Source organism: Hemitrygon akajei, chromosome 24 (assembly GCF_048418815.1).
Source record: "Hemitrygon akajei chromosome 24, sHemAka1.3, whole genome shotgun sequence".
In the NCBI taxonomy this organism is placed as follows: domain Eukaryota; kingdom Metazoa; phylum Chordata; class Chondrichthyes; order Myliobatiformes; family Dasyatidae; genus Hemitrygon; species Hemitrygon akajei.
Window position 1 is genome coordinate 36,562,726 of NC_133147.1, and position 17,215 is coordinate 36,579,940.

Below are 17,215 nucleotides of genomic sequence, written 5' to 3' on the forward strand. Positions count from 1 at the left end.
ACCTGCTCTAACACTCTGGTTCCCTTCCCCCTGCAAATCCAGTTTAAACCACTCGGAGCAGCACTAGCAAACCTTCCCGCAAGGATGTTAGTCCCCTTCCATTTCAGGTGCAAACTGTCCTGTCGGAACAGGTCCCACCTTCCCTGGAACAAAGCCCAATTGTCCAGAAACACGAGGCCCTTCCTCCTGCACCAACTCCTAAGCCACGTATTTAGCTGCATTATCTTCCTATTTCTATGCTCACTAGCACGTGGCACAGGTAGCAATCCTGAGATTGCAACCCTGGAGGTCCTGTCTTTGCACCTCACTCCCTAAACTCTCTTTGCAGGAACTCCTCCTTCTTCCTATCCACGTCACTGGTCCCTACATGGACCCCGACATTTGGCTGCTCACCCTCCCTCTTGAGAATACTGAGAACTTGATCCGAGATATCATGGACCTTGGCACCAGGGAGGGAACAGACCACCCGGGATTCTCTATCTCTCCCACAGAACCTCTTATCTGCCCCAACTATCGAATCCCCTATCACTACTGCTCTCCTCTTTTCCCTTCTTCCTTTCTGAGCTGAGGGTCCAGTCTCGGTGCCAGAGACGTGACCACTGCAACTTGTCCCTGGTAGGTCGTCCCCACCAACAGTATCCAAAACGGTATGCTTATTATTGATGGGAGCAGCCACAGGGATGCTCTGATCTTCCTGTCTATTCCCCTTCCCTATCCTGACAGTCAGCCAAGTACCTGCTTCCTGACTTTTAGGGGTGACTATCTCCCTGAAACTCCTGTCTATTTCTGCCTCAGGGGAGAGTGTTAATATTTACTGGTATCCCCAAAGAGAGTATGAAATATTTACTGCTGAGCCTGGGGAGAATGTTAATAATTTTAGGAGGGACCCGGGGAGGGTGTTAATATTTACACGGGGCCCTGGTGAGTGTGTGTTAATATTTACAGAGGTTCCTCAGAAAGAGTATGTTAATATTTACAGGGGGTCCCCAGGGGAGAGTGTTTACAGGGGTTCAAAGAACAAAGAACAATACAGCACAGTACAGGCCATTCAGCCCACAATGTTGTGCTGCCCCCCATATAACCCTCCACCTTAAATTCCTCCATTTACCTGTCTAGTAGTCTCTTAAACTTCACTAGTGTATTTGCCTCCACCACTGACTCAGGCAGTGCATTCCACGCACCAACCACTCTCTGAGTAAAAAAACCTTCCTCTAATATCCCCCTTGAACTTCCCACCCCTTACCTTAAAGTACTGAGCAGTGGTGCCCTGGGGAAGAGGCTGGGTGTCCACTCTGTCTATTCCTCTTAATATCTTGTATACCTCTATCATGTCTCCTCTTATCCTCCTTCTCTCCAAAGAGTAAAGCCCTAGCTCCCTTAATCTCTGATCATAATCCATACTCTCTAAACCAGGCAGCATCCTGGTAAATCTCCTCTGTACCCTTTCCAATGCTTCCACATCCTTCCTATAGTGAGGCGACCAGAACTGGACACAGTTCTCCAAGTGTGGCCTAACCAGAGTACAAACTTTGTACTCTGCCTTAGAGTTTGTCCTTCCAAAGTGTACCACCTCACACTTCTCCGGGTTGAACTCCATCTGCCACTTCTCAGCCTACTTCTGCATCCTATCAATGTCTCTCTGCAATCTTCGACAATCCTCTACTCTATCCACAACACCACCAACCTTTGTGTCGTCTGCAAACTTGCCAACCCATCCTTATACACCCCACATCCAGGTCGTTAATAAAAATCATGAAAAGTAGAGGCCCCAGAACTGATCCTCGTGGGACACCACTCATCACAACCCTCCAATCCGAAGGTACTCCCTCCACCATGACCCTCTGCTTTCTGCAGGCAAGCCAAAGTCCCCGGGGAGTGTGTTAATATTTACAAAAGTTATTTGGGAGAGTGTGTTAATATTTACACAGGGTCCCCGGGGAGAATGTTAATAAATACAGGGGCTCCCCAGTGGAGTGTTAATATATACAGGGGGTCCTCAGGGAGAGTGTGTTAATATTGACCGGGGATCCCAGGAGAATGTTTTAATATATACAGGAGATCCCTGGAGAGAGAGTATTAGTATTTAAAGAGGATCCCTAGGGAGAGTGTTAATCTTTACAGGGCGTCCCCAGGGAGAGGGTCCTAATATTTACAGGAGGTCCCCGGCGAGTATGTTAATATTTACAGGGGATCCTTGTGTCAATATTACAGGATGTCCCTGGATAATGTGTTAATATTTACCAGGGGTCCCCGGGGAGAGTATTAATATTTCCAGGGATTCCCCAGGAAGTGTGTGTTAGCATTTACTGGGTATCCCCAGGGTGGGTGTTAATATATACATGGGGTCCCCGGGGAGATTGTTAATATTTATGGGGTGCTTCGGAGAGCACGTTAATATTTACAGTGGTTCTCCAGGGAGAGTGGTGATATTTCCAGTACTTTTCGTGAGTTGTGTGTCGAGACTAAGGCGTTTCCTGTTAGTGGAATCCAGGCCTGTCTGTTTGGTTCCTTCACTAACCAGCTTCTATTTTTACCACCTATGATAATTTTACTGCATTCTGCTGATCCAGGGCCAACAGTCCCGTCTCCAGTCGTGTCAGTGAACTCTCCTCCTCAGAGTGACACCACACCCTGGCCTGTGATCAACACTGTCCCTCCCACCCACCTGCTCGATTACCCACAGTCCCGTCCCTTCATTAACCCCCCACAGAGTGTGGAGATCCCTCACTGACACTGTCAAAGCACGGAGATCCCTCGGTGACCCTCCCACAGTGTGGAGATCCCTCACTGACACTGTCAAAGTACGGAGATCCCTCGGTGAACCTCCCACAGTGTGGAGATCCCTCACTGACACTGTCAAAGCATGGAGATTCCTTGGTGACCCTCCCAGTGTGGAGATCCCTCACTGACACTGTCAAAGCACGGAGATTCCTCGGTGACCCTCCCACAGTGTGGAGATCCCTCACTGACACTGTCAAAGCACGGAGATTCCTTGGTGACCCTCCCACAGTGTGGAGATCCCTCACTGACACTGTCAAAGCACGGAGATTCCTCGGTGACCCTCCCACAGTGTGGAGATCCCTCACTGACACTGTCAAAGCACGGAGATTCCTCGGTGACCCTCCCACAGTGTGGAGATCCCTCACTGACACTGTCAAAGCACGGAGATCCCTCGGTGACCCTCCCACAGTGTGGAGATCCCTCACTGACACTGTCAAAGCACGGAGATTCCTCGGTGACCCTCCCACAGTGTGGAGATCCCTCACTGACACTGTCAAAGCACGGAGATCCCTCGGTGACCCTCCCACAGTGTGGAGATCCCTCACTGACACTGTCAAAGCACGGAGATCCCTCGGTGACCCTCCCACAGCGTGGATATCCCTCACTGACACTGTCAAAGCACGGAGATTCCTCGGTGACCCTCCCACAGTGTGGAGATCCCTCACTGACACTGTCAAAGCACGGAGATCCCTCGGTGACCCTCCCACAGTGTGGAGATCCCTCACTGACACTGTCAAAGCATGGAGATTCCTTGGTGACCCTCCCACAGTGTGGAGATCCCTCACTGACACTGTCAAAGCACGGAGATCCCTCGGTGACCCTCCCACAGTGTGGAGATCCCTCACTGACACTGTCAAAGCACGGAGATTCCTTGGTGACCCTCCCACAGTGTGGAGATCCCTCACTGACACTGTCAAAGCACGGAGATTCCTTGGTGACCCTCCCACAGTGTGGAGATCCCTCACTGACACTGTCAAAGCATGGAGATCCCTCAGCTGCCTCACCACCACTCCCCACAGTGCAGTACAATCATGGTTAATGGGATAAGCCTACTTACCCTTCCTCACTCTCCCTGTCTCCTTCTCCCTCTCTCTTTCCCTTTCCCTCTCTCTCTTTCTGTCTCCCAACCTAAGCTCCTCCAACACCCAAGCACCATCCATGAGACGCTTAACCCTTCCACGGTGAGAGGCATGCCTCTCCTGTTCTCCTTCAGTAACATCGTGGCTGCTTTTCTTCCTGAAGCCCTCCCCCTTTCTCTCTCTCCCCCTCTTTGTCTTCCTTTCTCTCCCCGTCATTTCCTCTTTCTGTCCCTCTCTCTCGTCTTCTCACCCTCCCCTTGTTCTCTGTGTCTCTCATTCTCATTGTCCTCCTCTCTCTTTTCCCAAGCCTTCCTGAAAGTGGTTTCCGACAAGATGAAGTCCCTCCCATGGCCCAGTTAAATACGTTGGCACCTTGTTGACCGTATCAGGTTAGCAGCTATGAAATGTCCAAACATGTTTCTGTGCTTTCTACCTGTTTAAGGATTTGCGACACCCTTCCCACGTACATCGAATCATTCAGTGAAATGATGTTGTGAGTGGGCAGCTGACAAGCCCAGCCAGGCTTCCTGCACCAACGTAGCATGCCCACCTGTATCGGTGTACCTACTCGTCCTCGAGAGCTCCCAGTACAGTCTGACCTGGAGGGATTTGGAGAGGGTGCAGAAAGGGTTCACCAAGAGGCTGAGGGAAGATCTGATAGAGGTTTTTAAGATCACGAGAGATGCAGGAAGAGGAGACAGACAGTTTCTGTTTCCCCTGGATGAAATATCCACTGTGAGAGGGGCAAGTTCCAAGGAGCTGTGAGGGGCACGTTTTTTTTACACAGAGAGGGTGGGTGTCGGGAATGTGCTGCCTGGGGTGGTGGTGGAGGCAGATATGATCCAGAGGATCTTAGACAACATGCACATACAAACCTCTCTCTCTTGTCCTGCCCCCCCCCACACACACACACACACACACACACACACACACACACACACACACACACACACACACACACACACACACACACACACACACACACACACACACACACACACACACACACACACACACACACACACACTCCTCTGACCCAAGGCTGGTTCTCTGACCTACTGACATCATTTCCCTCCTCCCATTGTTCAACCATGTCTAAATTTAGTCTGGTCGAGACTGGATGGTTAAAAATAACCCAGCGGGAGTAGTGGGCGGGGGAGAGGGAGATGGAGAGGGATTGAAGGATGGGAGAGAGGGTGAGGGAGGTGGAGAGAGAGGGGGAGAAAGAAGGGGGAGAGAGAGGGAGAGGTGCAGTGAGATGGGTGGAGGCTGGTGGAGAGAGGAGGAGGAAGGGGGAATGGAGAGGGGGAGAGGGGAGAGGGAATGGAGAGAGCAGGGAGAGAGAGGAGGGAGAAGGGGAGAGAGTAGGAGAGAGAGGGGAAAGGGGAAGAAGGGGAGAGGGGGAGGGGGAGTTAGATGCAGGCTGTGAAAGGTACTGAGAATAGGAAAGTGAAAGGAGAATCTTGTCAAGAGGTACCCTCTGTGTCACCAGTTAATGGGGTGACAGGTTTCTTGACCTGGTTAAAATACACAAAAAACACCTCCAAACAGTTCCAATTGTTCGATTATTTACTGAAGTTCATCCCAAGAAAAGAGATTTTGTAAATTAAATAATGAACATATGGTTTACACAACAGAACACAAGATAAGACTTCCAGTAAAAATATTGAAAGACTTTTGCAATAAAATTAAATTTAGCTTTTACCCTGAGAGAGAGGGGCTGAGGGACATCGGTCAGTGTACAGATCTCCTCCTGAGAGAGAGGGACTGAGGGACATCGGTCAGTGTACAGATCTCCTCCTGAGAGAGAGGGACTGAGGGATATCAGTCAGTGTACAGATCTCCTCCTGAGAGAGAGGGACTGACGGACATCAGTCAGTGTACAGATCTCCACCTGAGAGAGAGGGACTGAGGGACATCGGTCAGTGTACAGATCTCCCCGAGAGAGAGGGACTGAGAGACACTGATCAGTGTACAGATCTCCCCCTGAGAGAGAGGGACAGATAGACACTGGTCAGTGTACAGATCTCCTCCTGAGAGAGAGGGACTGGGAGACACTGGTCAGTGTACAGATCTCCCCGAGAGAGAGGGACTGAGGGACATCGGTCAGTGTACAGATCTCCCCGAGAGAGAGGGACTGAGAGACAGCGGTCAGTGTACAGCTCTCCCCGAGAGAGAGGGACTGAGAGACAGCGGTCAGTGTACGGACCTGCCCCTGAGGGAGAGGGTCAGAAAGACTCCATTCGGTGTACAGATCTCCGCCTGAGAGAGAGGGACTGGGAGACACCGGTCAGTGTACAGATCTCCCTCAGAGAGGGGGACTGAGAGACACCAGTCAGTGTACAGATCTCCGCCTGAGAGAGAGGGACTGAGAGACACCGATCAGTGTACAGATCTCCCCGAGAGAGAGGGACTGAGAGACACCGGTCAGTGTACAGATCTCCCCTTGAGAGAGAGGGACAGAGAGACACCGGTCAGTGTACAGATCTCCCCCTGAGAGAGAGGGACTGAGAGACAGCGGTCAGTGTACAGATCTCCCCCTGAGAGAGAGGGACTGAGAGACAGCGGTCAGTGTACAGATCTCCCCGAGAGAGAGGGACTGAGAGACAGCGGTCAGTGTACAGATCTCCCCGAGAGAGAGGGACTGAGAGACAGCGGTCAGTGTACGGACCTGCCCCTGAGGGAGAGGGTCAGAAAGACTCCATTCGGTGTACAGATCTCCGCCTGAGGGAGAGGGTCAGTGTAAAAGTGACATGAGGCGCAGCTTTTTCAACCAGAGTTGGTGCTTACAAGCTGCCAGAGGAAATGGTTGAGGCAGTTTGGTACTTGGATGGGTACATGGAGGGGATGGGCTCAGAACAACTCTCTTTCTCTCCTTCACCAAACCCTCCCTCCATAGCGGCCCCACCGCCACTAGGCCTCAGGCTGTCATGTCCTAGACAGTCCCTCTCTCTCCTACCTCCCTCCCTCCCATACTCCCTGGTGCCACACCTGAAACTAGGCCCCAAGTGCTGGCAGTGTATTTGATAAATCCTGTTCTCTCCCTCCTCCCCACTTTCTCCACTCTCTAACTCTCCTCCCTCCCTCTTTTCTTTCCCCCTCCCTCCAACAACTAGGCCTCTGGCTTGGAGGCCTTGCCCCTGTTGCAGAGGCCGAGGGCAGGCCCCGGAAGGGCAATGATGAGGAACGAGGTGCCAGCCAGTGAGGACAGGATGGAGGCAGCGAGGGTACAGCCAAAAGACCAGAGGTAGCTCAGCTCGAGGCCGGTCCGCTGAAGACCAAGCACAGCCTGGTCAAAGGCCAGCAGCGTTGCCACAGCAGCCAGACCTGCAAGAAGAGGGTGAGAGGAAGATGAGTAAATGGGCGATGATGGAGGGAGAGGTCCAGCTCTTCGAAAATGACGTGGGGAGGGAAACCCTCCAAGGACCCCTCCCTAGATAGCCAACCAATTGCTACCTCACAAGGAGGGGGAGAGGGGAAATGGAGGGGTTGAGGGAGGGGTTTGACCAGGAGGACAGGGAGTGCAGGGGTTACAGAGATAGGGAGGGGTTTGAACAGGAGGACGGGGAGTGTAGGGGTTACAGAGATAGGGAGGGGTTTGAACAGGAGGACGGGGAGTGTAGAGGTTATGGAGATAGGGAGGGGTTTGAACAGGAGGATGGAGAGTGTAGGGGTTACAGAGATAGGGAGGGGTTTGACCAGGAGGACAGGGAGTGTAGGGGTTACAGAGATAGGGAGGGGTTTGAACAGGAGGACGGGGAGTGGGGGTTACAGAGATAGGGAGGGGTTTGAACAGAAGGACGGGGAGTGTCAGAGTTACAGAGATAGGGAGGGTCAACGGAGGGATGGAGGGTCAGAGGGAATTCTGCCACTCACCAGCGGAGATGAAGAAGGAAGCAGAGAGTTTGATGAGGAAGTCCGGGTTGTGCCTCAATGACATACTGATGGAGAGGGAGCCGAGTACCATGAGGCAGAGGCACAGGACGGCCAGCACCGCCACCACAATAAACAGAGCTGAGGACAAAATAACACCGGGGAAGGGGGGGGGGGGGGGAGAGAGAGACAGAGAGAGAGAAATGGAGAGGGGGAAGAGAGAGATGGGAGATCTTTCCATTAGAAAGGGATAGTCAATTGTAGACTATGATATAAGAGCAGAGTTAGGCCATTCAACCCATCAAGTCAATTCTATCCTTCCATCATGGCTGATTTACTATCCCTCTCAACCCCACTGTCCTTTCTTCTCCCAGTAACCTTTGACACCCTGACTAACCAAGAACCTCTGTCTTAAATATGGTGTACATGGAGCTCAGAAAAATAGAGGGCTATGGGTAACCCTAGGTAATTTCTAAGGTAAGGACATGTTCGGCACAGCTTTGTGGGCCGAAGGGCCTGTATTGTGCTGTAGGTTTTCTGTGTTTCTATGTTTTATAAATACACTCAATGACTTGGTCTCTACAGTCGCCTGTGGCAACAAATTCCACAGATTCACCACTCTGGCTAAATAAATTCCTCCTCATCTCCGTTCTAAAAGAATGGCCCTCTGTTCTACGGTGCACGGTTCTACGGTCCTTGACTCTCCCACCATAGAAAACATGACATGATGAAGGGTTTCGGCCGGAAGCGTCGACTGTTTGTTCCTGCCCACTGATGCTGCCTGACCAGCTAAATTCCTCCAGCACATTGTCTATTTTACAGTATTCCCCTTTATTCCCACTTTGCCTCCCGCCAATGCTCTATCCTTGCTAGTATCTTTCCTGTAAAACCATGGGCTCTCATTTTGTTAAGCAGCCTCATGTGCAGCACCTTGTCAAAGGCCTTCTGAAAATCCAAGCCACTGATTCTCCTTTGTCTCTCCTGCCTGTTATTTCCTCAAAGAATTCCACTGGGTTTGTCAGACAGGTTTCCCCTTGAGGATACCGTGCTGACTTTGACCAATTTTATCATGTCGTTCCAGGTATCCTGAAATCTCATCTTTAATAATAGATTCCAACATCTTCCCGACAAACAAAGTCAGGCCAGCTGGCCTATAATTTCCTGTCTTTTGCCTCCCTCTTTTCAAGCTTGGAGTGACATCTGCAATTGTTCAGTCCTCTGGAGCCATTCCAGAATCGAGCGATTTTTGAAAGATCTTTATGAGTGCCTCCACAATCAAACAATGATGTCCTCACCTTTATTTGCTTCTCGACCCATTATTTTTGTATTTTCTCCAGTGGTAAAAAATCGAAAATAACTGCAGTTGGAGCCTAAAAGGGTAATGAGACAGTGAAGTTACAACAGAGGCACCATTCTCCTGTGCAAATCACACCCAACCCCCGCTCCCCTCAGCCAGACCCAGGATACGCCCAGAATCAGCACAAAACCCGAAGTCTCACACCTGACTGCTCCAACCTCCACGTTCTGGTACCTGTCTGCAGACAGGGCACACGTTCAACTGCTCTGAAACATCCTACAAACGGATCTGCACAGCCACCGAATGACACAGGCAGGAAATGTTGAGAACGGACAACCTGGTGGCTACCCACACTGGCGTTGCCATTCACCCACATGCTGCCAGAGACCCAGCAAGATGCCAAATTAAAGATGGAGCAGAATGGAGCACAGAGACACGATTGGAGTGCACGTGGACAGATACAGACTGTAATCAGACAACTCTAGAAACAGAGAGACACGATTGGAGTGCACGTGGACAGATACAGACTGTAATCAGGCAACTCTAGACACAGAGAGACACGATTGGAACGCACGTGGATAGATACAGACTGTAATCAGACAACTCTAGACACAGCGAGACACGAATTGAGTGCATGTGGTCACATATGGACAGTAATCAGACACCCCAGGACACAGCGAGACATCAATTGAGTGCATGTGGTCACATATGGACAGTAATCAGACACGCCAGGACACAGCCAGACAGGAATGAAGTGCATGTGGACACATAATCACAGTAATCAGACACCCCAGGACACAGAGAGACAGGAATGGAGCGCATGTGGACACATATGGACAGTAATCAGACACCCCAGGACACAGTGAGACAGGAATGGAGTGCATGTGGACACATATGGACAGTAATCAGACACCCCAGGACACAGTGAGACAGGAATGGAGTGCATGTGGACACATATGGACAGTATTCAGACACCCCAGGACACAGCCAGACAGGAATGGAGTGCATGTGGACACATATGGACAGTAATCAGACACCCCAGGACACAGCGAGACAGGAATGGAGTGTATGTGGACACATATGGACAGTAATCAGACACCCCAGGACACAGCCAGACAGGAATGGAGTGCATGTGGACACATATGGACAGTAATCAGACACCCCAGGACACAGCCAGACAGGAATGGAGTGCATGTGGTCACATATGGACAGTAATCAGACACCCCAGGACACAGAGAGACAGGAATGGAGTGCATGTGGACACATATGGACAGTAATCAGGCTCCCCAGGACACAGCGTGACAGGAATGGAGTGCATGTGGACACATATGGACAGTATTCAGACACCCCAGGACACAGTGAGACAGGAATGGAGTGCATGTGGACACATATGGACAGTAATCAGACACCTCAGGACACAGTGAGACAGGAATGGAGTGCATGTGTACACATATGGACAGTAATCAGACACCCCAGGACACAGTGAGACAGGAATGGAGTGCTTGTGGACACATATGGACAGTAATCAGACACCCCAGGACACAGCGAGACAGGAATGGAGTGCATGTGGACACATATGGACAGTAATCAGACACCCCAGGACACAGTGAGACAGGAATGGAGTGCATGTGGACACATATGGACAGTAACCAGACACCCCAGGACACAGTGAGACAGGAATGGAGTGCATGTGGACACATATGGACAGTAATCAGACACCCCAGGACACAGCGTGACAGGAATGGAGCGCATGTGGACACATATGGACAGTAATCAGACACCCCAGGACACAGCGTGACAGGAATGGAGTGTATGTGGACACATATGGACAGTATTCAGACACCCCAGGACACAGTGAGACAGGAATGGAGTGCATGTGGACACATATGGACAGTAATCAGACACCCCAGGACACAGCGAGACAGGAATGGAGTGCATGTGGACACATATGGACAGTAATCAGACACCCCAGGACACAGCCAGACAGGAATGGAGTGCATGTGGACACATATGGACAGTAATCAGACACCCCAGGACACAGCCAGACAGGAATGGAGTGCATGTGGACACATATGGACAGTAATCAGACACCCCAGGACATAGAGAGACAGGAATGGAGTGCATGTGGACACATATGGACAGTAATCAGACACCCCAGGACACAGCGAGACAGGAATGGAGTGTATGTGGACACATATGGACAGTAATCAAACGCCCCAGGACACAGCCAGACAGGAATGGAGTGCATGTGGCCACATATGGACAGTAATCAGACACCCCAGGACACAGTGAGACAGGAATGGAGTGCATGTGGACACATATGGACAGTAATCAGACACCCCAGGACACAGTGAGACAGGAATGGAGTGCATGTGGACACATATGGACAGTAATCAGACACCCCAGGACACAGCGAGACAGGAATGGAGTGCATGTGGACACATATGGACAGTAATCAGACACCCCAGGACACAGCGAGACAGGAATGGAGTGCATGTGCACACATATGGACAGTAATCAGACACCCCAGGACACAGCCAGACAGGAATGGAGTGCATGTGGACACATATGGACAGTAATCAGACACCCCAGGACACAGCCAGACAGGAATGGAGTGCATGTGGACACATATGGACAGTAATCAGACACCCCAGGACACAGAGAGACAGGAATGGAGTGCATGTGGACACATATGGACAGTAATCAGACACCCCAGGACACAGCGAGACAGGAATTGAGTGTATGTGGACACATATGGACAGTAATCAGACGCCCCAGGACACAGCCAGACAGGAATGGAGTGCATGTGGCCACATATGGACAGTAATCAGACACCCCAGGACACAGTGAGACAGGAATGGAGTGCATGTGGACACATATGGACAGTAATCAGACACCCCAGGACACAGTGAGACAGGAATGGAGTGCATGTGGACACATATGGACAGTAATCAGACACCCCAGGACACAGAGAGACAGGAATTGAGCGCATGTGGACACATATGGACAGTAATCAGGCTCCCCAGGACACAGCGTGACAGGAATGGAGTGCATGTGGACACATATGGACAGTATTCAGACACCCCAGGACACAGTGAGACAGGAATGGAGTGCATGTGGACACATATGGACAGTAATCAGACACCCCAGGACACAGTGAGACAGGAATGGAGTGCATGTGGACACATATGGACAGTAATCAGACACCCCAGGACACAGCGAGACAGGAATGGAGTGTATGTGGACACATATGGACAGTAATCAGACACCCCAGGACACAGCCAGACAGGAATGGAGTGCATGTGGACACATATGGACAGTAATCAGACACCCCAGGACACAGCCAGACAGGAATGGAGTGCATGTGGACACATATGGACAGTAATCAGACACCTCAGGACACAGCGAGACAGGAATGGATTGCATGTGTACACATATGGACAGTAATCAGACACCCCAGGACACAGTGAGACAGGAATGGAGTGCATGTGGACACATATGGACAGTAACCAGACACCCCAGGACACAGTGAGACAGGAATGGAGTGCATGTGGACACATATGGACAGTAATCAGACACCCCAGGACACAGAGAGACAGGAATGGAGCGCATGTGGACACATATGGACAGTAATCAGGCTCCCCAGGACACAGCGTGACAGGAATGGCGTGCATGTGGACACATATGGACAGTAATAAGACACCCCAGGACACAGTGAGACAGGAATGGAGTGCATGTGGACACATATGGACAGTATTCAGACACCCCAGGACACAGTGAGACAGGAATGGAGTGCATGTGGACACATATGGACAGTAATCAGACACCCCAGGACACAGCGAGAAAGGAATGGAGTGCATGTGGACACATATGGACAGTAATCAGACACCCCAGGACACAGCCAGACAGGAATGGAGTGCATGTGGACACATATGGACAGTAATCAGACACCGCAGGACACAGCCAGACAGGAATGGAGTGCATGTGGACACATATGGACAGTAATCAGACACCCCAGGACACAGAGAGACAGGAATGGAGTGCATGTGGACACTTATGGACAGTAATCAGACACCCCAGGACACAGAGAGACAGGAATTGAGTGCTTGTGGACACATATGGACAGTAATCAGACACCCCAGGACACAGTGAGACAGGAATGGAGTGCATGTGGACACATATGGACAGTAATCAGACACCCCAGGACACAGAGAGACAGGAATGGAGCGCATGTGGACACATATGGACAGTAATCAGGCTCCCCATGACACAGCGTGACAGGAATGGAGTCCATGTGGACACATATGGACAGTACTCAGACACCCTAGGACACAGAGAGACAGGAATGGAGCGCATGTGGACACATATGGACAGTAATCAGGCTCCCCAGGACACAGCGTGACAGGAATGGCGTGCATGTGGACACATATGGACAGTAATCAGACACCCCAGGACACAGTGAGACAGGAATGGAGTGCATGTGGACACATATGGACAGTATTCAGACACCCCAGGACACAGTGAGACAGGAATGGAGTGCATGTGGACACATATGGACAGTAATCAGACACCCCAGGACACAGCGAGACAGGAATGGAGTGTATGTGGACACATATGGACAGTAATCAGACACCCCAGGACACAGCCAGACAGGAATGGAGTGCATGTGGACACATATGGACAGTAATCAGACACCCCAGGACACAGCCAGACAGGAATGGAGTGCATGTGGACACATATGGACAGTAATCAGACACCCCAGGGCACAGAGAGACAGGAATGGAGTGTATGTGGACACATATGGACAGTAATCAGGCTCCCCAGGGCACAGAGAGACAGGAATGGAGTGCATGTGGACACATATGGACAGTAATCAGGCTCCCCAGGACACAGCGTGACAGGAATGGAGTGCATGTGGACACATATGGACAGTAATCAGACACCCCAGGACACAGAGAGACAGGAATTGAGTGCTTGTGGACACATATGGACAGTAATCAGACACCCCAGGACACAGTGAGACAGGAATGGAGTGCATGTGGACACATATGGACAGTAATCAGACACCCCAGGGCACAGAGAGACAGGAATGGAGTGCATGTGGACACATATGGACAGTAATCAGACACCCCAGGACACAGAGAGACAGGAATTGAGTGCTTGTGGACACATATGGACAGTAATCAGACACCCCAGGACACAGTGAGACAGGAATGGAGTGCATGTGTACACATATGGACAGTAATCAGACACCCCAGGACACAGTGAGACAGGAATGGAGTGCTTGTGGACACATATGGACAGTAATCAGACACCCCAGGACACAGCGAGACAGGAATGGAGTGCATGTGGACACATATGGACAGTAATCAGACACCCCAGGACACAGTGAGACAGGAATGGAGTGCATGTGGACACATATGGACAGTAACCAGACACCCCAGGACACAGTGAGACAGGAATGGAGTGCATGTGGACACATATGGACAGTAATCAGACACCCCAGGACACAGCGTGACAGGAATGGAGCGCATGTGGACACATATGGACAGTAATCAGACACCCCAGGACACAGCGTGACAGGAATGGAGTGTATGTGGACACATATGGACAGTATTCAGACACCCCAGGACACAGTGAGACAGGAATGGAGTGCATGTGGACACATATGGACAGTAATCAGACACCCCAGGACACAGCGAGACAGGAATGGAGTGCATGTGGACACATATGGACAGTAATCAGACACCCCAGGACACAGCCAGACAGGAATGGAGTGCATGTGGACACATATGGACAGTAATCAGACACCCCAGGACACAGCCAGACAGGAATGGAGTGCATGTGGACACATATGGACAGTAATCAGACACCCCAGGACATAGAGAGACAGGAATGGAGTGCATGTGGACACATATGGACAGTAATCAGACACCCCAGGACACAGCGAGACAGGAATGGAGTGTATGTGGACACATATGGACAGTAATCAAACGCCCCAGGACACAGCCAGACAGGAATGGAGTGCATGTGGCCACATATGGACAGTAATCAGACACCCCAGGACACAGTGAGACAGGAATGGAGTGCATGTGGACACATATGGACAGTAATCAGACACCCCAGGACACAGTGAGACAGGAATGGAGTGCATGTGGACACATATGGACAGTAATCAGACACCCCAGGACACAGCGAGACAGGAATGGAGTGCATGTGGACACATATGGACAGTAATCAGACACCCCAGGACACAGCCAGACAGGAATGGAGTGCATGTGCACACATATGGACAGTAATCAGACACCCCAGGACACAGCCAGACAGGAATGGAGTGCATGTGGACACATATGGACAGTAATCAGACACCCCAGGACACAGCCAGACAGGAATGGAGTGCATGTGGACACATATGGACAGTAATCAGACACCCCAGGACACAGAGAGACAGGAATGGAGTGCATGTGGACACATATGGACAGTAATCAGACACCCCAGGACACAGCGAGACAGGAATTGAGTGTATGTGGACACATATGGACAGTAATCAGACGCCCCAGGACACAGCCAGACAGGAATGGAGTGCATGTGGCCACATATGGACAGTAATCAGACACCCCAGGACACAGTGAGACAGGAATGGAGTGCATGTGGACACATATGGACAGTAATCAGACACCCCAGGACACAGTGAGACAGGAATGGAGTGCATGTGGACACATATGGACAGTAATCAGACACCCCAGGACACAGCGAGACAGGAATGGAGTGTATGTGGACACATATGGACAGTAATCAGACACCCCAGGACACAGCCAGACAGGAATGGAGTGCATGTGGACACATATGGACAGTAATCAGACACCCCAGGACACAGCCAGACAGGAATGGAGTGCATGTGGACACATATGGACAGTAATCAGACACCTCAGGACAGAGCGAGACAGGAATGGATTGCATGTGTACACATATGGACAGTAATCAGACACCCCAGGACACAGTGAGACAGGAATGGAGTGCATGTGGACACATATGGACAGTAACCAGACACCCCAGGACACAGTGAGACAGGAATGGAGTGCATGTGGACACATATGGACAGTAATCAGACACCCCAGGACACAGAGAGACAGGAATGGAGCGCATGTGGACACATATGGACAGTAATCAGGCTCCCCAGGACACAGCGTGACAGGAATGGCGTGCATGTGGACACATATGGACAGTAATAAGACACCCCAGGACACAGTGAGACAGGAATGGAGTGCATGTGGACACATATGGACAGTATTCAGACACCCCAGGACACAGTGAGACAGGAATGGAGTGCATGTGGACACATATGGACAGTAATCAGACACCCCAGGACACAGCGAGAAAGGAATGGAGTGCATGTGGACACATATGGACAGTAATCAGACACCCCAGGACACAGCCAGACAGGAATGGAGTGCATGTGGACACATATGGACAGTAATCAGACACCGCAGGACACAGCCAGACAGGAATGGAGTGCATGTGGACACATATGGACAGTAATCAGACACCCCAGGACACAGAGAGACAGGAATGGAGTGCATGTGGACACTTATGGACAGTAATCAGACACCCCAGGACACAGCGAGACAGGAATGGAGTGTATGTGGACACATATGGACAGTAATCAAACACCCCAGGACACAGCCAGACAGGAATGGAGTGCATGTGGCCACATATGGACAGTAATCAGACACCCCAGGACACAGTGAGACAGGAATGGAGTGCATGTGGACACATATGGACAGTAATCAGACACCCCAGGACACAGTGAGACAGGAATGGAGTGCATGTGGACACATATGGACAGTAATCAGACACCCCAGGACACAGCGAGACAGGAATGGAGTGCATGTGGACACATATGGACAGTAATCAGACACCCCAGGACACAGCGAGACAGGAATGGAGTGCATGTGCACACATATGGACAGTAATCAGACACCCCAGGACACAGCCAGACAGGAATGGAGTGCATGTGGACACATATGGACAGTAATCAGACACCCCAGGACACAGCCAGACAGGAATGGAGTGCATGTGGACACATATGGACAGTAATCAGACACCCCAGGACACAGCGAGACAGGAATTGAGTGTATGTGGACACATATGGACAGTAATCAGACGCCCCAGGACACAGCCAGAC

At 51.0% G+C, this 17,215-nt stretch overlaps 1 protein-coding gene across 1 annotated transcript in view; it reads right to left on the reverse strand.

Annotated features, from left to right (window-relative positions):
• Positions 1–5,411: 5,411 nt before the first annotated feature.
• Positions 5,412–17,215, reverse strand: part of LOC140715606 (voltage-dependent calcium channel gamma-6 subunit-like) — a 46,533-nt gene continuing 34,729 nt past the window's right edge. Inside the window, exons 2-4 of the mRNA XM_073027977.1 lie at positions 9,029–9,103; positions 7,737–7,874; positions 5,412–7,187 (exon numbers count right to left, since the gene is read on the reverse strand). Of these exons, the coding sequence (XP_072884078.1) occupies positions 6,973–7,187; positions 7,737–7,874; positions 9,029–9,103 (428 nt within the window). The 3' untranslated portion in view covers positions 5,412–6,972. The remainder of the gene's footprint in view (positions 7,188–7,736; positions 7,875–9,028; positions 9,104–17,215) is intronic.